The sequence below is a fragment of the Mustela nivalis genome (assembly GCF_964662115.1).
Source record: "Mustela nivalis genome assembly, chromosome: 7".
NCBI classification, from domain to species: domain Eukaryota; kingdom Metazoa; phylum Chordata; class Mammalia; order Carnivora; family Mustelidae; genus Mustela; species Mustela nivalis.
Genome location: NC_139026.1, coordinates 133802243 through 133828027, shown reverse-complemented (window position 1 = coordinate 133828027; position 25785 = coordinate 133802243). Strand labels below are relative to the sequence as shown.

The following is a 25785-nucleotide window of genomic DNA, read 5'->3' as shown; positions in this document are numbered from 1 at the left end:
ATGGTGAGGAAGGCAGCACGCACCAGGCCGGCCAGCCAGATCAGCAGGCCTGCTCTGGCCATGACTGCAGTGACAGATGTCAGAGTCACCCAGCCCCCAAGACCTTTCTAATTGTCTTTTTCATTCACAGAGCTCTTCCTCTCTCACATATAATTTTGTAAAGATGTGCTTTCGTCGGGACTGTACAGATACACACAAAATCTGTGGCAATGCTAGAAGGACAAAGTTGGAAAAATGATATGTGAAAGCAGATGAAAATCTCTACTGATGTCTTCCTTAATTTATTCCAAATCTCTGCACTAAATCTCCCTATTATTTTCTTCCTACTATTCTAAACCTCTCTGCTACTTTGCCTGGGGACTGAAGCATATGAAATAAATGGACACCCAAAGATACTGTCTATAATTTGTATGTTGTCATAGGATACTCTGTGCCATTATAATTTCATTATTGACACGTTTAAAAATCACTCCTTGATTTTTCTTTTCTCTAATGCTATTTGTCCATTCATTACCATGACTGAGATTCCATACTCTAGAATAGGGATTGGCAAATTTTCTCTGTTAAAAAAAAACCCAGATAAATAAATATTTTCAGCTTTGAAAGACATCTGACCTGCGTCACAACTACTCAACCTTATTACAGTGTGAAAGCAGCCATAGGGATAATACATGAGCAAATAGACATGACTCTGTTCTAATAAAATTTCATTTACAAACTAGGAGGCAGGCCAGTTTGGCCTATAAGCCGTAGCTTGGGGACCCTCTGTTAGGCAAGAGATCTGGGCAAAAAGAAGGGTCTAGAAGACAAGGATGGCAGATATTACCAGTGATCAGTGGGTCAAAAGATAGAGAGTTTAAAAAAAATTAATTTATTAAAGATTAATATATGCATGATGACTGAAATGAAACTTTTTTAAAAAACTAAACCATGAAGTGCTTAGTATTACATTAAAACTCACAAGCTAGTTGCAGAACACATGAGGCGTATCATTTAATATAATTAACGTGCCCATGAAAGAGGTATAGGGGATCAAGGCTTTAGAAAGGGAATCTTTTCTCCAATCGCTCACACTTTAATTTCAGAAAGATATTAACCCTGACTACTATTTTTCAGTGGCTTCTATCATTATAGGCATCCTTGATGTTTTAAGTGATAAAGCATGATAAAATGATGCTTAAGAGCCTCGTTAAACTTTCCAGTTAGTTGCTTGTATATAAATAGGTTTCTAGAAAGACACACAAAACCCTGGACATATTGGTTGCCTTTGAGAAAGGATGTAAGTAAGGAGACTATTTTTCCTGATGGCTCTTTTGCACTACTTCAACATGCATGTATTACCTATTCAAAAAACACAATGGGGGGCGCCTAGGTGGCTCAGTGGGTTAAGCCTCTGCCTTCAACTCAGGTCATGATCTCAGGGTCCTGGGATCAAACCCCACATTGGGCTCTCTGCTCACAGGGGAGCCTGTTCCACCCCCCTTTCTCTCTGCCTGCCTCTCTGCCTACTTGTGATTTCTGTCTGTCAAATAAATACATAAGATCTTTAAAAAAAAAAAAAAACCAGAATGAAAGAAAACATAGTTTATGTTCTAGTATAGATTTTGATTTAAAACTACAAACCAACTGCATCAAGAGAAAGTATATGGGGCTCCTGGGTGGCTCAGTGGGTTTAGCGTCTGCCTTCAGCTCAGGTCATGATCCCAGGGTCCTGGGATCGAGCCCCGTGTCAGGCTCCCTGCTCAGCGGGGAGTCTGCTTCTCCTCCTCCCTCTGCCCCCCTCCTTTGCTTGTCCTTTCTCTCTCTCTCGTTTGTTCTTTCTCAAATACATAAAATCTTTTTTAGAAAAAGAAACTGCTTTATGAGTTGGACGAAAGGCACAGTCTCACCTATCGAAAGGACTAATTTTATTAAGACAATTAGCAAGCTTTAAGTAACACACACTACCTAGTACTCTGTTAGGTGGTTCTGGGCAGGGGAGAGGGAGCCTCTGTGCTCCCATACCAGAATCAGGTATCTGGAAGCTGATGAAAAATGTTCCCTGTGGGAAATCTTGTCTCTTTCTGCTGTAAATGTGACTTCTCTGTGCTATTATTTTAGACAGAGTGACCTGTTTTTAGATGTTGAAATAAGACCGACATCTTAGTTTGCAAGAATATCCGATGGCTGTTGTCCATCTGCCAAGGGCTTCTTACCTCTTTCTTCTCCTCACTGTCAGCTTATAAACAGGAGAGTAGAGAAGAGCCAGTTTCTAGAAGGAGACTTCTGTGGCAAAGATGGAGAGACTGGTTCCTTCCATAGGCAGAATTACCAATACCACAGTAAGTATCCATAGGGAAACTGCCATTACAGAAAATTAATCTGGTTACAAACAAACATGGCCAGGGAGTTTTGTGTAGTTTGCCTGGTTGAAGAATGATGGCAGGAAGGGTCACCAGAAAGTGTGTGACATTCATTTTTTTGAATGGTTACATTCATTTTTTTGGTTACATTCATTTTTTTCCCCCAAATATAAAAATAAACTACATTCTTTGTTTAAAAAATTGAAAAATGTCAAAAGGTGAAAGAAACAAAATCACCTATAGCTCCATCGCCAAGAGATAACCACGATTGACATTCTGGTGTTTTACCTTTTAGTCTCTTTTCTATATACTTGTATTTTAAACAAGTTAGACTTTTCTCTCAGCCTCCTCTCTGCCTGGAATGGATTAAAGTGTCTCTACTCTGAGAAAAGGCCAGCTCACCCATTCTTCCTTTCCATATGCATTGTCAAGCTCTTCCTGCCCGGATCTCAACACGCTCTACCGGCCCCCAGCTTTCAGCATCTCTCCTTGGATGCTCGATGCTTTCTAGCAGCTGTGCCATATCTGCCCCTTTCAGAGTTGAGATTCCTGAAGGAATAGGCCCTGTTCTCTAGCTCTTGTTCCTCAGACACCTCTCTCCTTAACTACATCCGGCTGGGGCTTCCCTTCACCCACTCTGCTGAGCTGGCCCTCATCAGGGTCACTGAAGAACTTCCAGTGTCTGAACTGTCAGTCTGTTTTTGAATTTTCAGCACTATTTCTCCTTGAAATACTTGGTTCATGTGTCTTACAACAGACCACATTCCCTCAGTCTCCTCTCCCTCTGCGGGATTCCTAAATGTCGGTGTCTCCCAGAGCTCTGGCCTCGGTCCCCTTCATTACTCTTTCTAAACACTCCCATTCAGTGACCTCACCCAGTGCCATGGCATTTGTTCTACAAGCAAATGACAAAAAAAAAACATTTCAAACATGAACTTCCTCCCTGAAGTCCAGACCCCTCTATCCAGCTACCTGCTTAGTAGCTTTACTTTTATGCTTCATGGGCAGGTCAAATTTAACATCCCCCAAACAGAATTCATGACCATCCTCCATCTATTTGAATAAATATGGGGGAACTATGCTATCCTCCATAGACTGTGAACAACACCTACATTTTAGGCCAGGCTGCCCAGGTAATGTTTAGATAGATAGATAGGTAGATAGAGCATCAATATAGATAATTTTTTTTGAGGAACCTGTGGTACAGTAATAGCCATATAGAATCAACCATGACATAATAGTATTCCATTTCAGTTTCTGTCCCCAAGACTGAAATTGTCATAGTTAAGTATTATTTATTTCCCCTGCTTTCCTCTTTTTGAAAAAACCCTGAGCATTCTGACTTCAGATTTTTCCCTAAAAAAAACCAAAAAACAAAAAACAAAACCAAAACCCAGCTGTATTTATATAAATGTATAAAAATCTAACTTCAAAGTGAATCATGATCTTCCAAAACTAAAAAAATTCTGTTAAATACAGCCTTTTTTTTTTTTTTTTTGCAGAGATTACAAAACTAAATGGGGAAGCAAACAAGATTAGGGCAGCTGAACAGCTAGAGATAAAGCTTTGCCTGTTTGGCAGTGAGAAATGAGGGGCACGTCATTTTAAATTCTACTCAGAAAGACTGAAATATTGTGCTCCAAACCTTGACTTCTATCCTTAAAAAATATTTCTCTCCTCTAACATGGCAAAAAGATGGTTATAAGATTTAGCTCATTTAGAGCACAAAATTTTCCAGTAAGTTATGCTCAGTCATCTTTTACTGCCTTTGACATGATGGGGAAAATATATTTAGAGGATAAAAATGTGAAGACACCCAGGGAAAATGGTATATCTGCCTTCCACATACCCTGTGCATCTTACCTGGCTGCAAAAAAATGAGTATCATTCACACTGGGCATCCTGCCTCCTTGTAAGACTCTGCAGAATCCAACAGTTAATGTAATACTATGCAAATGCATCTCTTCTTACGGCAACAACACCAAAAATGGATGCATTCAAATCCTAGGCCATTGCTAATTAACAACAACAAAAAAAAAACCCAAAGAGATAATATTGCAGTATTTCTTGCAATCTTTAAAAGTAGGTCAAGGCTGTTGACAATCAGAAGACAACCAAAACAAAAAGGTTATTTTTCCCCCTCTAGAATAAAAAATTTTAAAGGCTAATGCCTTTGAATGAAAGACCAAAAGATGTATATGCAGAATTTTTCAGGAAATTTTGTTCTTTTTAGAAAAATGTGTCCTATTTTGCTTTAAGTACATGCACTGTTGGATTTATACCATTTTACCCCGTGAAATCAAATGCAATCATTTTCTTTAAATCATATTCTTTAAATAAAATAATTATAAAATTATAAGAAAAAGTATAAATATTTTTAAAACAAGGGGTGGAATATATCCAAAAATGGGTAATGCTATCATTAAAATAATGATTTCTAGAGTATCAGTGCCAAATTAACATTACAGGAATTTGGGAATCTGATACAAGCTTTCAGAATCTGTAAAGTGGTCCTAATACCTGACAAAATTTAAATTACCCTATAAATTACATATACACTATAATTATCATATCTTAATACTAAATGCTAATGAAAAACGATCTTCCATTAACTGAAGCTGAAGATATCAAGAAAATGACGTAAATCAGTTCACCTGGACTTCAAGGAAATATCAGAGGATTTCATCCTTGTATATATTTGCTGAAAACATTTTTATGTGAAAACAACTTTATGTGAAAGTACTGAAGGGGACAACATTTTTCAGGCTAAATCAGGACCCTGATAATAAGCAATGAACCAGAGAAACCAGGGAAAGCTTTTTATTCTACCTAGTTCTCTGCCTGTCTTAACATCCTGTCTACACAGCTAATATCACAGATATTCTGGGTTGTAGAACAAATGCGCTCAGAATTTTCCCAGGCTCGTAATCCACAGTTCACACTGCACAACTCCAGAGGGCACCACGAATCTTGGATCTCGGGGCTCCAGGGTGAAAGTGTTCATGTATTCTACGACATCAATTGTAACTTCTAGATCTGTCCAGCCTGGGCCACCCCATATCACTTAGAGGTACGACAGGGATCATAACACAAGCCATCCTAGTTTGCTGCTTTATTGCATCACATGTAGGGCTTTTGTTGTCTTCGTCCCATAAGGATGTGTCACAATTGCTCATCCACTCCAGCTAGATATCGCTGTTACTCACCTCTTGTTGGGCTGAGTATCAGTCTCCTTCCCACTTTGCCAGACAGTGGCTGCCTCCCTGTTGGTCCCTGGGCGCCATTGCAACTCCTCTGTGTGTGGAGTCCTTGCCAGTGAGGCTGGGGGTGTTTGGCTTCACTCATCAGGCACAGTAGCATCTCTGGGTGCTGCACCCTTTGCTCCTCTGCTGATAATCCTCTGGTTCATTGTGGAAAGGATGTGTTTTTTCCCCTTGTGTTACATGCTGACTGAGACAGGGTACGTTGTTGCTTGTACCCCATTTACAGGTTGAGGGAAGCACCTCTTTCAGTTTCTACTTATAACCTTGCTCTTCATTAGGTCCCAGAGATATACCCATGTGGCTGGGCTGGGCTTGGGATGGCTTTCATTAACAGCCAATACTTGTATTCAGAGTTGTGACTCCTTCTAACCACTAGGGCTTTATGATTGGGTCAAACCCGTGTTCTTTCCCTAAGTGTCAGTCTTCTCACAGAAGATTCTATGACCCTTGGCAGAAAGACTCCTGCTGGGCCAACCCACCACCTACAAGAAATGCTTGGCTTACGGAAGTTGGCACAGTTTCAGTTCCTTTCCCAGAAGGCCTGGGTGTCCTCCACCTATGCGAATAGACTCTCCTCACTGGTTGCCCAGACATGTCTGAATCTCCCTTATATTCAAGGTGGGACTTGTTACATAAGCCATCCAAGGGTGTTAAGCCACATTAGTACTATGAATATTGGTGATTTCAGGAAGAATCAGATCGTCCTGTTCTAGTTATTCATTGCTGTGTAACAGGTAGCCCCAAACTCTGCAGCTTCGTTCAACGATTTTATAATATCTCATGATTTGAGGGTCAGGGATTCATGCAGGATTTACAGACAGGAACTTCTTCTGCTCCATGTTGCATCGGTTAAGGTCATTCAGTGCTAGTCACCTGGTGGATAGGCTGATCGGAAGGAGCCAAGATAGCGTCACTCATATAGTTGGCACTGGGAGGCTGGGCTCAACTAGGATGGTTGTTCAGAGTGGCTGACATGTCTCTCTCTGGCATGCTGATCACGGTTAGTCACACTTCCTTCATGGCAGTTCTGGGATCTCAGAGGTTGTTCCAAGAGACAAGAAGCAGACAATGCCAGTTTTTTTTAAGGGCTTAAAACTGTCACAGCCTTACTTCGGCTATTTTCTATTAACTGAAGATGTCAGAGAAAGTACTGGGCCGCAGGGGTGGGCAATATAGACTCCCCAACAAGAAGCAACCAAAAACTGTGGCAATCTCTAATCCACACCCTAGTCCTATTTTATCAGGAAGCTGGCCAAGAGTTACTTCAAGTTAAAGATCATAGAGTAAAGTAATTATTCATTTCCTTGACAACTCATTAAACAACAAAAAGGAGGAGGAATTGAAAAGTGTCTTTCTTTAATGAAAAAACAGAAATGGCCATAGTCCCAAAGCATAGACATAATGGTCAAATAATGAGAAATTTGTATTAAAATGAGAAAGGAAGCTGAAAACCAACAAGGCCTCCCCTTTTCTGAGTTCTTTAATTATTCTCTTGGGTAGCTAAATTGTGACACCACATGGATATTTCCAGAAAAAAGACTTTTCTGAAAGAAAGTGCACCGCCCTGAGAGTGGGATTCAATGAGCCTTTTCTCGGAGCTGTCGGTTCCAGGGGCGTGAGAAGTTCATAGTGGGAAGTGGGAAAAAGTCCTGAGAAGCCCCGGTTCACACTCAGGAAAGCAAGGGGCGGGAGTAGACCAGGGAAGAGTGACCTATCATCTACTTGTCAGGAAAGGAGTGGCTGGTGGCCAGGGGAAAGCCAGGTAGAGGGAGCAGGGAAGCAGCAGCAGTCGATAATCGAGATATGACATGACACAGAGAGACTGTCATTAGAGAGACCATGGTATGAATGGTGTTCCCGGGGCTGGTACTGGCCAGTGGCCTTGTACAGTGACTTCTTAAAGGCTCAAAACTGAGGGGAGAAGGCAAAGAAAATGCAGATTTGGTAGGAGGGTGTTCAAGAGAATCAACCGAATCCAAGCTGAAGACGTTTCAAGTCATCCTTCTTCCATTCCCCCTTATTTTTTTGGTTAGCACACAGCTATTTCCAATCCCACCTGGAAGACATTCATCACCGTATATACTTCTAACCAAAAAACAAAAACAATGGGGGAGGGGAGAAAGAGGAGTAATTAAGGATTGATTATAAGCACAAGGTAACTGAAGAATATATATACCACAAAATAGAATTGCAGAAAATTTTCAGACAAAAGTTCTCCATCCTTCAAAGATGTTTCTTATATGATCTCATTAAGACAGCAAACTCTGAAGACTTTTTTTCTCTTGAAAGAGATGGTCCGAAGATTTAATAAACAGATTATAAGACAATAGAAAGAGATAAAAACTGAGTTGTCTGTGATCAGAAAAGGGATAGAGGAAAAATCATGACCGAAGAAAAGATGGGGAATAAACATGACTGAATTCACAGACAGGGTAAGACACATGGGTTAAGGACACAAAATGAAAGAGAAAAGAACAAAGACTGAGTTGGCTCTCATGAGGCAGTAGGAGTTGGCTCCTACACGTGGTCAGGGGTAAATGAAATGGATCTGGAAGAATGGTCGTTAAGACACAGCTTCATGAAGCTTCTGACCCCCCAAAAGACATCCTGTGAAAGAACCAGCCATGAATAAAGGGAGGAGGCTCACTGCCTTGGTTCTCTCAATAGCTATACACCTGCCCCAGACAGAGTGGAACAGGGTTTGCAGAGTTTTGAGGAGAAGAAAACACTGACCTAAGTTTACTTTGCCTAACTAACCTAAGCTTCGAGCTCAAGAAAGCAAGAATTTAGGGTCTGAGGCTTTCTGGAAATAATTAGGAGATGACACGATTTATTGACCCAAGAGAATAATTAAAATAAGGCTCTCAGAAAAGGAAGGGTATAGTTGAAAAGACTTGAGGTGTGCACTGAATCAACTTAAATACAGAAAAAAGATTAAACAGCCCCAGAAATTAGGCTTGCAGGTAGACTACAAACATGAAGCATTAATTACATAAAAGAATGGGGTAACAAGTCCAGGATGTGGACATCAAGGGGATGGGAGGAAGTATAACTATGCTAACTTCATTCTTCAGAACAAGGAGGTAGCAGAGGTTGTCTAGAACTGAATCAAAATTAATCTAACCTTTTAACTTAAGCAAAACCCAAAAAAATCTTGAAGTGAAGAGATAAACATTTATTTGACTTTCAACAATGTTTTTCCTTTTTGCCCTAAGTTTCTCTTTCTTCTGTTAAGTTTGAGTAAAATACTTCAGAGTATTTATATAGTTTTATGAAATGTAACCATTGAGAGAAATTGGGTAGGTGATACATGGATCTGTCTGTATTATTTCCTACAAATGCATGTAAATTTATAATATGTCAATAAAAATTTCAATAAAATAGCACTTACAGAAGAATTCCATATTTGTAAAAACAATCTTTCTTGCTGCCCACACACATACAGAAAGAAATCTAGAATTGTGTTCATCAAATGTTTATGCTGGGTATTTTTTTCCCCTCCTCTTGGTGCTGTGGTTTCAAGGGATTTCCTAAAACAAATTTTATATTTTTATGTATTTGCTGGGTTTTTAAATAATAAGTAAGGGTCACTTTTACAAATAAACTAATATCCATATTCATTATTCCTTCAAAAGAATTAAGAAGCAGAGACAATCAAAACAATCAAAAATCAAGTTTCAAAGCAAAAGTTTCCAATGGCTCCCATCTGAGAAAAGTAATGGAGTGAGACAGGCAAATATTAAGTGGGAGCATGTGAATAACTGTGTTGGCAAAACTGGTAAAACCAGAGTGATAATGAAAGCTTGAGTCCTTTAAATTGGGGCTTCAAACAGAATATGCAATAATCTCTTACAAGAGGCAGAAATGATATGTAGAACCTCATGTGTTGATTATAATAAGACACTGGCATGCCCAAATCCATTTACTCTGTAACTTCCACTATGAAAACACCTCTAAAATACATGATTTACCCTCAGGGTATGAGTTAGATTCTCCTGATAACTGAATGGATAACTGCATTTCTAGAAAAAACACAGAGATGAAAGTTAGAAGTTTCAGTCCTACCTCTGCAGGGGCTCACTGTGCCTCAATGGTGTTATCATAAAAGATCATGACCCATGAGCACACAACTTCATAGAGTGAGTTTAGAAACAAATGAGAGGTTTGTGTAAGTTTTATTATTTTTTCCCAAGTCCTCTGTTTCTGCCCCTACCCCAGCAAGAAAACTATAAAACGAAGTTTTCTCTAGAAAAAAAATGAAAAAATCCTCCTCTCAAGAAAAATCTTTCATGTTGGTTCTCCATTATTTTTATAGTTGAGTAATAAATAGTTAAATGCACTATTAATTGTGTCTGTTAAATATATAAAGCCAGATGAAGGCTTTCTATTTCAGATCTCAACCCAAACTCTTTAATTATATAGAGTAGGGACACCTGGGTGGATCAGTTGGTTAAGTGCCTGCCTTGGGCTTAGGTCATGATCCCAGGGTCCTCAGATTGAGTCCCAAATCCGGCTCCTTGCTCAGCTTTTGAACCCTCTGCTTGTCACTTTCTATTTGCATTCTCTCTCTCTGTCAAATAAATAAAGAAAATATTTATTTGCAAAAAAAAAAAAAGTTTATATACAGTTGATCTTTGAACAATATGGGTTTGAGCTGCATGGGCCCACTTGTGTGTGAATTTCTTGTTTTTTTTTTTTGTTCCCAAAAAATACAGTTCAGTACTGTAAATGTATTTTCTTTCTCTAACGATTTTCTTCTTCCTAGATTACTTTATGGCAAAAATAGAGTACATAATATATATAGCATGCAAAATGTGCTAATTGACTGTTTATATTCTTAGTAAGCCTTCCGGTCAATGATGGGTTATTAGCAGTTCAGGTTTGGGGGAGTCAAAAGTTATATTTGGATTTTTGACTGCACAACCTCATTCTGTTCAAGGGTCAACAGTATATTTATTGAGCACTCACTGCTTGCAAAGTCCTGGACCCAGCACTGGAGATACAAAGATGATTAAGATTCACAAAATATATTGTATATAAGTACCATTAAGTGATGGCGATAACTTACACTGTGCCAGGTACCATGCCCATGTTTTTTTGGTGTTATTACATTTATCCTCACAGCTTCATGAGGTAGGCATTATTTGCATTCCCATTTCATAGACAAGAACTAACTGGGTCTAAGGAGAGGTTCAGTTACGTGCCCAGAGTCACAAAACTAGTACATGGCAGGACTAGTACACGGAAGGATGAGGACTTGAATCTACGCCTGTCTGACTCTGAAGCAGGAACAAGGGGCTGCATGACCACAGAAGAGAGAAAATGTAAATACGCTTGGGGATTGGGAGAAGGCATCTCAAAAGTGGTGAACTGACTATTGGAGATACAGTTTTGAAGTGTATTTTCAACGAGAGAATGAAGAGGGGAGATTTCAAGGAGAGAATACTGCATGAGCCCAGGGATGAATGAAAAAGCATAGCCAGTGCCCTTGTGGCCAGGGTGAAGATGGAGAACGGGGTAGGGAAGGGATGGACACGTTGGTGGTCACAGGCCCACACACTGTCACCAGTGACATGCTAGGAGCCACTGAGAACTTGTCCTTTCAGACCTCAGTGAAACTAAAGACTGAAAAATAGCACACTAGAAGAAGTCTCAGAGTGTGGTTTAACATTAAGTAGCAACTACCAGAGAAATGGGACAAAGTGTTTTATAAGTTAATGCAGTTTTGTTGGCCCTCACTGTTCACTTGCTAATAACAAATGCAAATCCTTAAACTCATTGCAGAGATAAGGGGCTCTTTTCAAGAGAAATGAAAAGACCATGACACTGATGATCAACTTTTGTCCAGTTGTCACTAAAATCAAGTTAGTACATGACTGTATCCCAAATATTTCAAAGAGGCTATCAATGAGACCACCTTTTTAGACTTATTTATTTCTATACTCTACCCTCTTGATTAAAACAAAGTCATCTAGGGAAACGTGAACAAAGATTTCTTGACCCTTGAACATGCTACTCAGTAAACTGCAGGATCGCAAAGAAATTGGTAAAGGCTGAAATGTCCATTAGGAGTAAAATCATACAAAACAGTCCCCAAAAGTCCAAAAAAACTCTTTGTATCACCAGTTTTGTGAAGGCCAATTTCTGCTTCCAGTGAGAGATACAGAAACCAGTAAGAGTGCTATTCTGAAAATCCTGGGATTTGAGCTACAGCTGTGTGCTGGCCACAAGCTTGCTACTGAATTGGGAGGAGTGGATTTCTCTGGGCTTCCATTCTGGTCTCTCCAAGAAGGAACCAGAAGAGAAGTTCCCTTCCAGTAATAGTAGTCTCTTTTAGTATGACTATTCTCTGGAGGAAAAAAAAGAGGGGGAGCAGTATGATACAGACAGAAATTGAATGAGGTGTTAGGACAAATGGGTTCTGACCCCAGATCTTTATGACAGAACAGAAAATGACCCTGAACACGTTCTCCCTCCACCCCCCAACCTTGGTTGACAGTTATTTTTCCCCTGTCCTTGGTGGTTTTTTCCTGTTTGTAAAGAATTTTATTCTGAAACATCAATGTAACTTATTCCTAGGCATTATTCACAGCTTGTGTGGACATTTTAACAACTTCTTCTTCTTCCTGTTTATTTGAATTCCTTTATTTATTGAGACTTAAAAGCAGAGATACGCATAATGGTCTTCCCTAGGGAATGCTTATTCACTAGCCTGTTCTTTAGAAAATTCCTTAAGGGACCATGCTTAGAAGTTACTTAGCTCTTATGTGGGAGCTTTTCTGGGAAAGGAAGTAGTAAAGAAAGGCATAAGGATGTATTTTAAGGGAGAAGGATAAGTTATCATTTGTTTTCTAAATTTCCTGGTACTAGATGGGTCCTTAATACATTTTCCCATTCCCACCTGTCTTTTTTCTTGATTCCCTATCTTGGCCAGATGCTGTCATCTGTTTGTGCCTTAAAAAGAACTTTTCTCTTAGATTTTATATGGACAATTCTTTTACCCCTTATTTTGGCCAAGATATTTTCCCAAAATAAAATTTACTTAGAATATAAGCACGCATACACAGATGCACACACCAAACAATTAAAACAACTCACAAATACATAGAAATAAATCTATCAATTGATTTGTCGTCTCCAAATAGCCCAACACTAGCCACTAATGTCTTGGTCATTCAATATGATGGAGACCAACTTCTTTCACTTAAAAAAAATATATACAATAGCTTAAAGTTAGGAAGAAATACTGGAGAAAAAAAAAGCATCCAAAAGTACTGCCATAAACAGTCTTGGTGTATCCACAGTTTACCTTTCAGGACCAATGAAAGGATGGAGCACAGCAGGGCCCAGGTGGCCTTGGGGCATCCGCAGTGCGGACTGTCAAGTATACTGGTCAGACCTCCCGTCCGACTCTCAATGCTCTGTCTCTATGGTTGGCTCTCTGTGGGTATCTCCAACCATGTTTCTTGAGTTTTCCCCTTACAGCTTTGATTAAATGCTTGCCTTTCTGTCAGCTTTCTTGATTTTGCTCAGGCTGTTCTTTCTAGAAATAATGTTCAGCAGGTGGTAACTCTATTTTCACATGTGACTAAGTCCTGTTTATTCCAGTGGGGTTTCAAAGGCCACCTCCTGGATAAGCCTTCCTGTCCCTGTTACTGTAAACATTCTCTGCTTCTTCTAACTCTCATAGGACACGGTTTGTATTCCTTTCATGGGACTGGAACGTCTTATTTTGTATAATGGTTTTTTACAGGCTTGCCTTATTCATTTTATTAAAACATAAGCCCCCAGGTCCACAGACTATATACGCTTCAGCCGTCAGCTCCCACATGGTAGCATGAGGTCCGGGTCTTTACACAATGGCCTCAATAAACACTGAGACAACGTCGGCATTATCTCAATTCATGATTTCCATGGTAGCAAGGATTTTATCACCATTGGTGTTGGGTTGAATGGGGCCATAAGAAATGTAGCCATCCTCTGGACTAAACACAGAAAGTAGGAAAGAAGAATACTTCAAAATAATCCCTAGATTTCTGGTTGGCATAAGGAATTGAGCAGTGGTGCCATTAACAAGAAAGGGACCAAAGAACTAATTTTGGGTGGGACAGTGTAAATTCAATTTTGGACATGTTCATTTTGAAGTGTCTTTGAAATATTCATGTGGAGATGGGAATCAAAAAGAATGGTTATTGTAAGAGCAGCCAGGATAAGCATTTTAAAAGCCCCACATATTAAGGGATATGAATAAATGTTCCAAAGGGTACATAATTCTAACAAAGACATAGTTACAGCCATCAGAGAAAAATTATCATGCCCAGAAAACAGAATAAAATAGAATCATGCATTGTAGCACACTGAAAAAACCCTATTATTACTTCCTACTGATTTTTCTGGGTTTTTTTTTTCTTTTTTTCTGTAAAATCAGAATCCCATTCAACTGAATTTTCATGACATAAAGTCTTATACCTAAATAAAGAATTGAGAGCTGGAACCAAGGCTTTCAGTCCTGAAGAGCTGGAAAACTTAGTTTGTCTTTCATTTGTTAATCCTTCCAGATCTGTCTCAAAGTCGCCTTATATCATATATGCTGGGACAAGTGGGGTGATTTTAAGACCACCACAAATACAGCCATTATTTTTGGCCTAAGAAATAGCTATGTTTGAGTTACTTAATTCTTACCAACATTCCTTTTTGCTTCTATAAAATATAACCAAAAAACAATTTATACACATCAAAGTTAATCACCACTAGTATATCGAGGGTATCGAGCAAAATACTAAAGTTATTTTGCTTTTTATATAAAGCAAAAGAAAATGTTAAAGGTAACATGTTAATAATATAAACACCACAAAATGAAAAATTTTAAAAGACTGATTGATTGATTGATAGTTAGCAAGTGGGAAAAGAGGCAGAGGGAGAGAATTTTTCAAGCAGACTCCCCACTGAGCATGGAGCCTGAGGTGGGGCTTGATCCCAGGACCCAGGCGATCTCAACCCATGAGATCATGACCTGAGCCAAAACCAAGAGTTGGAAGCTCAACCGATTGAGCCACCCAGGTGCCCCACAAAATGAAATCCTGGTTTGGGATTTATCATTCAACTATGTACTGGGGTAGGTTTTGCCTTTATTTATAAGGAATGCACATCATACCTTAAATAACACTTTTAGGTAAAGATTCAAGATACATAAAAGAAAGAATTTCAAGAACCTGTTTGCATAGTCCACATAATTTATTGCTTTAATATCTCAAAATAGCTTTCCTTTGTGGGGAGAAATTCCAAGATGGTTGCAAGAAAGGATTCTGCCTCATACAGATACCAGAACTAAGGGAGAAGCAAGGGCTTCTCACTGCATTTTCTTCACCTACAACATGGATTTGTCACCTAAGAATGGGAACCAGATGGTCTTGTATGGAACTTAGAGTCTTGAGGGAGTGACAAAGCTCAAGGTCAGTTTACAGATATTTTGAGGTGGTTGTGGCATTTCAGAAACCAGTGTTGCTGCAGGACTTGCAGCAGGGAGGGAGGGTTTCATTGGTGGCTTCTTAGAAGCAGCTCTTGGGGGAGGCTATTTGAGGCTTCCTTTGCTTCAGGCATAAGCCTGGCACTCTGCCTTCCTCTCAATTCTCTGAGCCATCCAGCATTTTTCACTCAATTGCTTTTCTTCTTAAATTGGGCTGGATTGTTTTTAGTCAAGAAAGCTTAATAGTACATTTCAATTACAAATGACTTTATCTATTCCCATGAAATCAGGCAACTGAATACAATACTGGATTCAAGAGCCAAACTTTTCCTTTTTAAAGATTTTATTTATTTTTCATTTGAGAGAGGGAGAATTGAGAGAATGAGTAGGAGGAGGGGCAGAGGGAGAGGCAGAGTACCTGTGGAGCGGGGAACCCAATGTGGGACTCGATCCCAGGACCCTGGGATCATGACCTGAGCTGAAGGCAGATGCTTCTCCGACTGAGCCTCCCCAGGGCCCAAGCCGAACTTTTCTTTTAAAATATTTTACAATTAAAACTTCTCACTGATTCAGTCTGCACTGTAACACTGTCAATTTAACTCCTGTGAAAATGCATTTCCATGGTTTAAGAGTTAGTCATGGAAGCAATTGCGGCTTCCATGCATCTCAATTCCTCAGACTAGTTGAGTTGGTTATGCGAGTGACTTGTTATATTCAGGCCTTGACTTAAAAAATAAAGTTCTTGTATCCATCCCACAGTGCCTTCTAACACTGCCCCCTGGCCGTTATTGGGAAATTTAAAGTACTCAGTTTGTATTCAATTTATCATAGGACAGTCTTCTTTAAAACCAAATTAGGATTTTTTTAAAAAAATTATCCAGCCAAATACAAATATCAACCCAATTTCAAAATGTCAATATCACATACAAAAAAATGTCACTTTTGAGTTAGCTATGTTGATTTAGTACAGTCAGATTTTGGGTCAACTTTACCAGTGCTGGGAACTGAACCAAATCAAATAATTCTGCCTGATTTTGAAGACTACTTTTTCCGAAGGTGTTGCAAGTGGCTCCCTGCAGTGTCTCTTCTTTTGCCTGAATATGTTTCACACTTTGGAACTAGTATAAAAGTGCTGAGAGCAGGAAAATACTTCCTCCTCCTACGACCTCAGACTAAGATCTGTGGCCAAAAGTGTGTTGTACATTAATGATCCAAACTCTACTCTCACCCCTTCCAAATATACACTTGTGAAAGATAAAATATTTTTTAAAATATTTTTTAAGTTGAATTAAAATGACAAAGACCTTCTCCAAAACAAGATGAACATGACAGTGGACCTAAAAAGTCAGACACACCCTGGGAAGGAGGGCAGAAACCACAGGCTGACACAAAGTCCAGGACTAGAAAAAGGCAGAAAAGGCCAGGACAGTAAAAGCAATGAAACACCCCACTCACAGTGAAGGCCCTGACCTAGGCTGGGAGCTGAATGTGGGAAGGGTTGTCTCTTACCTGAAAGAGAACACCGAAAAAATTCTGCATCTTCTTTCTTTTTTGGACCCAAGTACCTGTGATGGCAAGACCAAGCACACACTGGGTCTACTTCCTACTGTTTCCATGACCAGATCTGCAATATCCTCAAAGTGCTATTGAGCAGAAAGACTCCTGAAGCCATATTATGGCTAAGGCAAAACTTTCAAAATAGGAGAAGAGAATGCAGAAGAAAAGAAAAAGCAGAGCAAACCGCCCCCCTCCCCCCAGTTCCAGGCAGGAGAGCAAATCAAAATTCTAAACCCCAGAAGGAAACCAAATATTAAGGAAGCAAATAAACCCAATAATCAAGACAATTCACCCTGGTTGGAATATAAATAATAATAAAAAAAGACTGCTAAAGAGTCTACAGAGAAAAAGAAAAGAATTACATTCATACACACACAAAATAAATTAGCCAGATATGAACAGCCAGATATAAAGACAGAAATGAATAAGGAATGTTTACAAAAAGTAAGAGACTGTAGAAATGAAAAATACAGCTGTTGACAGAAATATCAGCCTGAAAAAAAAAAAGTTTACTACTCTAGACTAGTCCTATTCTAAGGATTAGTGAATTGAGAAACAATTTTGAAGAAATCAACCAAAATACAGCAGAGGACTGATAAAGGAAAGACAAACATAAAGGAGAAAGCATAAGACACAGAAGGTATATTGGGACATTGCATTATTTATCTCTTAGAAAATAAAAAGAATAAGAGAAGATCAATATTTAACGGAATAATGACTGAAAATTTTCCACAATTCTGAGTGAAACAGAAGTTCTCACATTGAAAACATATTCAGAATTCTTAACAAGATCAACAAGAATCAATTTTGTGACTCAGAAACACAAGTGTTGAATCTCATGTGGTGCCCAATGTAGAGTTGTTTTCAATAATTTTTTTCTTTGTTTTTATCTCTGGAACTTAGAGCAACAGACTTAGAATCTAAATATTGTTTCATTCAACCATTTTTACGATGTCTGAATGCTGGGAGACAATTATCCATGGGTCTCTCTCGTTTCTGCATGTCTTATATTAGCTTTGTTTCCAGACTGTATTTCCAAGAATGCTTGTATAGCAAATGGTGGAAATTAGAGATAATGTCTCTCTCCACGACAGATGGAAGTTGTTTGCTTAACAAAATAGTAAAGATAATGTCTGCTCCAGGACAAAGTTTGGGCAGGTTCACTAGCCCTTCCCTTTTCAAAGATTGGAGTTTCCCAAGCTCAGGATCCCTACACTATCCGGCAAACCTACTGTATACACCAATCTATCTAGGTCATTCCACATCAGCACTAGGATTTGTGGGACAAGAATAACCATCATGAATATAAAACTGATGTTCCTAGCTTAACAAGAATAGTAAGGTCCTTTGTCTCTGATCCTGGAGTCTCATATCTTCTGCCAATATGCTTGTAACTGGCAGGTCAACTATTAGCTTGCAAATAAGGTAAAATCTCAAATTTTCCATAGTTCTTGAGCACCCAACACGATGCTGGTACACTTCAATTTCTGTTCATTTTGTTTGTTTGCTTGTTGTTTGTCCACTTGCTCTGGGAAGTATGGGATTGTGGCTGACTATGGAACTACTGTCACAAAAAGAAGGAAGGAAGGACATGTGTGGCCCAGGGCCATCTCCTCACTGTAAACTACACACCTCCTTCCTTCTTCTCTGTAATTCATTCCACTCACAACGTAATGTTCCCTCACTACAAGTATATGAGTTCTGTTTCTCTAGCAAGGCTGTAAACTCATATAGGCAAGGCCTAACCTCCAGAGACGTCTACTATCATTACTCTGTTTACTCATGTGAATAAAGCCTGGGTTTAGGGACCAGGATTTGAATTCCTGCTAGGTCATTCATTGCCTGTGTTGCCTTGTAGAAGTTAATTAGCCTCTGTAAACTTTGGTTCTTCTCAGCCGTGAAAATGGAGTGTCCTATATCAGGGATGTTATAAAATCACATGAGATAATATAAAATCCTAACAATGTCTGGCACACAGTTAGGCATTAAACAAATAGGAATGAAACACGTGACCCCGGCAGGAATTCAAATAGAATCACCTTTTAAGTCATGCACCATTTTCTTTTTTTTTTTTTAAGACTTTATTTATTTATTTGACAAACAGAGATCAGAAGTAGGCAAAGAGCCAGACAGAGAGAGAGGAGGAAGCAGGCTCCCAGCTGAGCAGAGAGCCTGATGTGGGGCTCGATCCCAGAACCCTGGGATCATGACCTGAGCCGAAAGCAGAGGCTTAATCCACTGAGCCACCCAGGCGCCCCCATGCACCATTTTCCACTCACTTTTCCTCACTTAGCCCTTAAATAATGATATGCTCCTTAAATGAAACTAATAGAATTCTCAAGAATAAACTGAAACTACAAAAGACTACCCTTTGACTTAGCACTGTGTCTAGGAACTTATCTTAAGGAAATAATAAGGGATTCATGTGCAACTCTGTTCATTACAATGTTACTTATCAGAGACAGAAACAATTAGTAACAACCTAAATATCTAATAATAAGGGATTATTTAAATCAATCATTGAAAAGTCATACAAGGTAATGCTGGCAGTATTTAAAAAATCTGTCATAGAATAATATGAATGACATGGAGTTAATGACATGGCTATTCACTCTTCAGTGGGAAAAAGCAGGCTCCAACACATAGATCAATGGAAGAGGATAGAAAGCCCAGAAATAAACCTACCTTATATGATCAATTAATCTGAAAAAGGAGGCAAGAGTATACAATGGGATAAAGACAGTTTCTTCAATGGTATTAGGAAACTTGGGCAGCTACGTGTAAAAGAATGAAACTGGACTACTTTCTTACACAAAAATAAAGCCAAGATGGATTAAAGACCTAAAAGTGAGACCTGAAACCATAAAACTAAAAGATAACACAGGCAGTATTCTCTTGGACATTGGTTTGGACATTGGCCTGGACATTGGCCTTAGCAACATTATTTATGGGCATGTTTCTTCAGCCAAGGAAAACAAAAGCAGAAATAAATTATCAGGACTACATCAAAATAAAAACCTTTGCACGACAAAGGAGACCACTAACAAAATGAAAAAGCAACTACTGAATGGGAAAAGATATATGCAAATGATATATCCAAAGAGGGATTTAATATCCAAAATATATAAAGAAATTTTACAACCCAACATTAACAAATAATCTGATTAAAAATGGAAGAAGACACAAATAGACATTTTCCCAAAGATATACAGATGACCAACAGACACGCAAAGATGTTCAAGATCCCTATTCATCAGGGAAATGCAAATCAAAACCACAATAAGATATCACCTCATACCCATCAGAATGGCTAGTATCAAAAAGACAAGAAATAATGTGTTGGTGAGGATGTGGAAAAAAGGGAATGTTCACACACTGTTGGTGAGAATGTAATCTGGTGTAGTTACTCTGCAAAACAGTATGGAGATTCCTCAAAAAATTTAAAATAGCAATACCATACAATCCAGTCATTCCACTAATAGCTATTTACCCCCCAAAAATGAAAAACTAATTTGAAAAGATATATGCACCCATGTGTTCACTGTGCCATCATTTACAATAGTCAAGATATGGAAGCAACCCAAGTGTCTATGGAAAGGTGAATGGGTAAAGAAGATATAGCATAACTATATAATGGAATATTACTCAACTATAAAAGGAATGAGATTTTGCCATTTGAAAAACATGGATGGACCTAGAAGGTATATGCTAAGTAAAACAATCCAACAGAGAAAGACAAATATCGTCTCGTTTCACTTATATGTGGAATCTAAAAAACAAAACAAACAAACAAACAAAAATCCCCAAACAGTCTCATAAATACAGAGAACAAACTGGTGGTTGTCAGACGGGAGACAGTATGGGGGATGGGTGAAATAGGTGATGGGAATTACTAAGGGGAAAAAAAAAAAAAAGGTTCCAGGACACATATAAATAGTATTCTAATTTTTAAACAATGTATATCCATCCATAAGATACTAGAAGGTTATAGATTAAAATGATATACTTGATTCATTTTGTTGTATACTTCTCTGTATCAACTTAGTTCCTTGAGATAAACATATATACTATCTATAATAAGTAAAAGGCATATTCAATATTACATAAACTATACATAGTAGATTATTAGAAACCCAAATAGGAAGTAGGAGTAATGATATTTAAAATATTTCTGAATAGAGTTCAACCGGAAAAAAATGATACCAAGAAATAATACTTTCCAAAAAGTCTTTTCAGGTTTATGTCTCTTTTTAAGTCTCAAATATAAGATACCTTAACTTTATAGAAGATCAGAAAACACAAGAAAACGTATGCTAACACTAATCATCCACTAAAGTTTACGTTCTTTATTCTGATGAAGTTGTTTAGAAAATGCTGCAAGCAACGTTACCAATATCGGGATGCAACTCAACACGTGAATTCACTTTTCATGCAAGTATCCCCTTATCTCAGAACCCACAGTGCACTAATTTAAATGAGTTCTTTTTTCTACCTTCAGCACTATCGCATTATAAAAATGTGCAGTGTCATTAGGTAATGTTTGGACTTTGTGAATGAAGATGTTATTTGATTACCTGGCCTTTTCTGTGCCTCCCATGCCTTGATGAATGCCGATGAATTCCATGAGCTGTTTTTGCAACACCACGTCTTTGCCCTCGATTTGAGTAATGAATTTATGCTGTAAAAGATCTGACACTGTTGGGCGCTTTTCATAATCTTTAGTCAAGCACCTGCACTGGCCAAAAAAAAAAAAAAAAAGAGAGAGAGAGAGGAGCGAGAGAGCAAGAGAGAAGGAAAGAAAGATGTAATTACTAGATAAGTTCGAGTTTTGATGTTATTATTCATACTCCTAACAACTAGTGTAACACAAGAGAGCAACGCTCCTCACAGTGTTCATCCTGAGAGGCATGTCTCAGAGCATGTTAACCTGCAATATGGCGGAACGCGTGTTTGTGAACGGGGACACGTCTGGGAGCAAAACCACGTAGCCTTCTCAACTGCCAACTAAACATGGCCCCCTTGGGCAAGCATGCTGGCATAGTGGTGAGGAAATGCAATCTCCCCTGCAGGCCGCTTTACAAGCCAGCAGTTAAAGAATGAAGGATTGAAGTCATTACAGTTTGAAAGCTTATCTAAAATTAAAACAAACTTCTCTGTTTCCCTCCCCTAATTCCTTTAAAGGCTTCTCGGTTGATCTATTTCTTTTCTACGTGATAAAACTGCTAAACTAATGTGCGGGGGATGTTTAAATCCCATATCGGTGCACATCTTTGGGGGTCTAGATTGTAGCATGAGAAAGGATAAAGTTAGTGAGGACACTTGAAACAGCATCACAGGAGGGACAGTTGAACAAGTGGGACATTGAATCAGCCATGACAGCTGTCTTCAAATATCTGGAAGAGATTAGACTAGTTTTCAGTGGTCACAAGAGACAAAGAACCCAGGATCGATTTGTGAAATTAGGAGAGAAAGAGATTTGAAGGCAGCGTATGGAAGAACTTTTCAACAGGGAGGCTTCTCAGTTACAATGGGCTGCACTGGGTAGGATCACCTTGATTAGGGATGAGGACATCTTGATGGGATGGCCACCCAGTGCACATGCTCGGGAAGGATTTATGCCCCGGATACGACTTGGACTGTGTCAACCTCCAGGACCCTTCCCACCCTGGGATTCAGAGGATCTGTGCTTGTGAAACAACTGATCAGTGCTGGGCTGGCACTTGGTGACATAGAAAAAAAAAGAAAGAAAAAAAAGAAAGAGGAAGAAGGAGCCATGCCTTGACTTGGGCCGTGGCATTTCTAATCTGTACTGTCACTCCTCCTGGGATGATGATTTGGTCATTTACCTTCCTGGGCTTAACCAGTAACATATTTCGCAAGGATGGTAAAATACACTAAGGAACCAGGATGATGATGTCTGAGCATTAAGAATAAGTGCTCTTCGTGATCATTTAGTTTAACAGAATGTATCCTTTTCTGACATCTGGAGCTCTTGGTCAATGGATTGAGTGTAGTCACATATGGGACTCTTTTCTCCAAGTAAAAGTGTATCAAAGAGCTGGTATGTACCAGGCACTCTGCAGGACGGAGGTGTTACAGGGACAAATAAGGCATATCCGGTGCCCTGAAGTTCCTGTCTGGAAGAGAGGCTTCCAAACAGCTGTTCCTCATGGAAGAGGAGCAAAACGCAGCGAGAGCACACAGGGAAGAATGCTAACTAGCTGCCGGGAGGAAGTCGGGGAATGTTTCCTGGAGGTGAAACCGTGTGGAATGTGTCAAAGCCACAAGTTCCACCGAAGATCTGTGTGGAAGGACCGCAGACGTGGGGCACGATTACGAATTGTTGGAGCCCTTCAAAGTTCTCAGTGATTCTCCTAGAAGACGCGTAAGGTCTGACTACACTTCACGGTCCGTACTCAGTAACAGATGCTCATGTGAAAACTGGGGAACAAAATGTGACTCTCAGTCCCCAGGTTTTCATATCCCTTAACTCTAGGCCTTTTGTCTTTTCAGGAATAAGGGAATAAGCAGATACTCTTGGTAGAAACACTAATGACTCTATTATGGGTATGACTGGGTCCTCCACTTTCTTTGCCCTTTCTACATTTTCTAAGTAGTGTCCGACACCACATAATATTTTTGGGGGGGGGGACTTTATTTATTTGAGAGACAGAGAGCATGAGCAGAGCAAACAGCAGAGAGAGAAGCAGACTCCCTGCTAAGCCGGGAGCCCAACCTGGGGCTTGATCCCAGGGTCCTGGGATCATGACCTGAGCCAAAGACAGACACTTAATCAACTGAGCCACCTAGATGCCCTGACACATGTAATCTTAATGTCCCCTGTCTCCCATTTACAACTTGGAGTCATTCCTTACCTTATTTATCAATATTATTGTTGTTTATGGTGAGGATGTAATAAAATTGTGATAAGAGGTTTGTGGGGCAGATAGTCAGAAACTGTTGACCCATATCTTCCAGTCGATTGCCCAAAGGCACTGCCCTTGTGCTAAATATTTGTCAAATTAAAATGTTCACTGAATTTGAAATAATAAGCATTTTATCAAATAATTATCTGATTCAGTGACTGCAATGAAAATCCCGACTGTGAAGGGAATGAGTGATGCAGATAAACAAAGGGTTAAAAATAGTGGACTGAACCAAAGGTGGGTGAGTAGGTGGGAGATGGGAGAGTGTGACTTGCAAAAAGCAGGTAGATGGAAGGATGTGTTTATGGACCACGAAGCAACCTCAGAGGCATAGCTATCTTTAAGCACATGAACATGACCCTGAGATCATTATTTGAGCAATAATGGATTCACTGAATGTTCAGAAGACAGTACAAATGTTGGTTTTGTAGACAATAGTGGACACCCTCTGGGGCTGTTCAATAGATAAGAAATAAGGAGGAGATTCAGAAGTGTTGTAAAAGGCACATTTCCAAGTTCTAGCAGGATGATATCTCTTGTTTTTTTTTTTTTTTTTTTTTTTAAAGACTCTGTTGTTACTCACTTGCTAATGAAGTCATTGAATTCTGCTGACCATATCTCAGGCTGCCTTAGTTTGGGGGGTGGATTCCTGGAAAAAATAAGAACCAAGGTTGGATTGTGCACATTCGTCAGTCGGTGCAGAGTCAGAGCTGAACAGACTGGAGCATGAGTGTGATCGGGGGTTCTGCCAGGCATAAATCAAGCATGGCCACAATTTTCTGATTCCAAGACAGAGGATTAGTTATTAAGCATTCTTCGTATAAAATGACAGCTTCCTTGTTTCTCAGCGAGCATTTAATATAGGACCCAATTTTTCTGATAATTTTTTTTCTTTTAAGGAATCTTTTCCCTTTTACCTGAGTGCGCTAGGGGGAAACATCTAAACTTGGCAAAATAGAAACAACGAATACTGGGGAATTTTTAAATTTTTATTATTTTATTTTAACTTGAGTCCTGCAGAAGTCTCTGAGGAATGGCCAGGCCACACAGAGGTGACCTGAAAGGTGGATCATTTAGAGTACAAGGGACACTGTAGCAGACAAGAGCAGAGTAGAATGCCTTTAGTAGGAGCTGTTCTGTTGCTGCTGGAAACAAGGTTATAGAAGTAAGGAACTGGAAAGTATGAATTAGCTGGAAAGCTCTGAATGCCACTTAAAATATTTCGTTATTAGTTGCCACTATTTTAAGGCCAAACAAATCTTGTTCTTCTTTGACATGTTCATGAATATGAAGGCACATCCCTTGGAAATGAGGCTGATCTAACTCCGTCATCAAGAAGCACTGATCAACCGTGATGACTGAATTTGCTGAAATACTGCTTTCCACTAATCCTAACAGCGCTTTGTTTTCATTAGTGGGATGGAAACACTTTGTCTTCAGTTCTGCATTACTCCTTAAATAGCTTATAATGAAATTAGTGTACAGTTTATACAGGCTCATTAAAGAAAAGTGCAGCCACTCATCTACCCTAGATCATGCCTCGAGCTCATTGTACAAGTCTTAGAACTATCTGAAGATTGCTGATTTGCACATTAAAAGAAGTCATTCTCTTCCCCAAGAGTCTTGCTTTGCTTCTTGTCCTCCTGAAAATTTCCCAAGATTTACTGGCTTGCTTGGAGTACAACAAAGTTTTGATGATTTTAGAACATTCAGAATGGGCTAACTTTTCAGAGCCCCTTTTTTTTTTCCTCATTATTTCTATAGTTCATGTTCTAAGACCTCCATGCTAGAGATATAATGGTGGCAGAAGTTGGAGGAAGTAAGTAAGAGGATGCAACTTCCAGAAACATCAGTGTTGTCATCCCTTGTCCATCCAAGGGTCATCACCAAGAATCACTGCATCCAGCTAACTCTGGTAGTTTAAACCATAAATAAAAGGGCTCAGAAAGTGTAGGGCTTCATGCCGACACTAAGAGTTAGGAAATGTATATATTTTTTTCTGTTTTCCTCATATTTAATGAAATGTCTTGGACTTGGCATAGGTTTTCTATTCTTTTTTGTAATCTTATTTCCCCACTTACCAACCAAACAGCATATTTTACAAATAACTAGACCTGGGATTTACTCAGAAATTATTATGTAAAGGATGATAAAGTCATGATAATTTAGAACATAGAATATCTTTATTCAAAGATAAAGTGAAAAATGCATTCAAAATCTTTGGTCTTCTA

The 25785-nt window shown here is 39.1% G+C and overlaps 1 protein-coding gene across 4 annotated transcripts in view; it reads right to left on the bottom strand.

Annotated features, from left to right (window-relative positions):
* MYO3A (myosin IIIA) overlaps positions 1-25785 on the bottom strand; it is a 241353-nt gene that overhangs the window by 153917 nt on the left and 61651 nt on the right. For all 4 annotated transcript variants that reach the window (XM_082740863.1, XM_082740865.1, XM_082740866.1 and 1 more), the window contains exons 9-10: positions 24138-24203; positions 21203-21358 (exon numbers count right to left, since the gene is read on the bottom strand). In XM_082740863.1, the coding sequence (XP_082596989.1) occupies positions 21203-21358; positions 24138-24203 (222 nt within the window). The remainder of the gene's footprint in view (positions 1-21202; positions 21359-24137; positions 24204-25785) is intronic.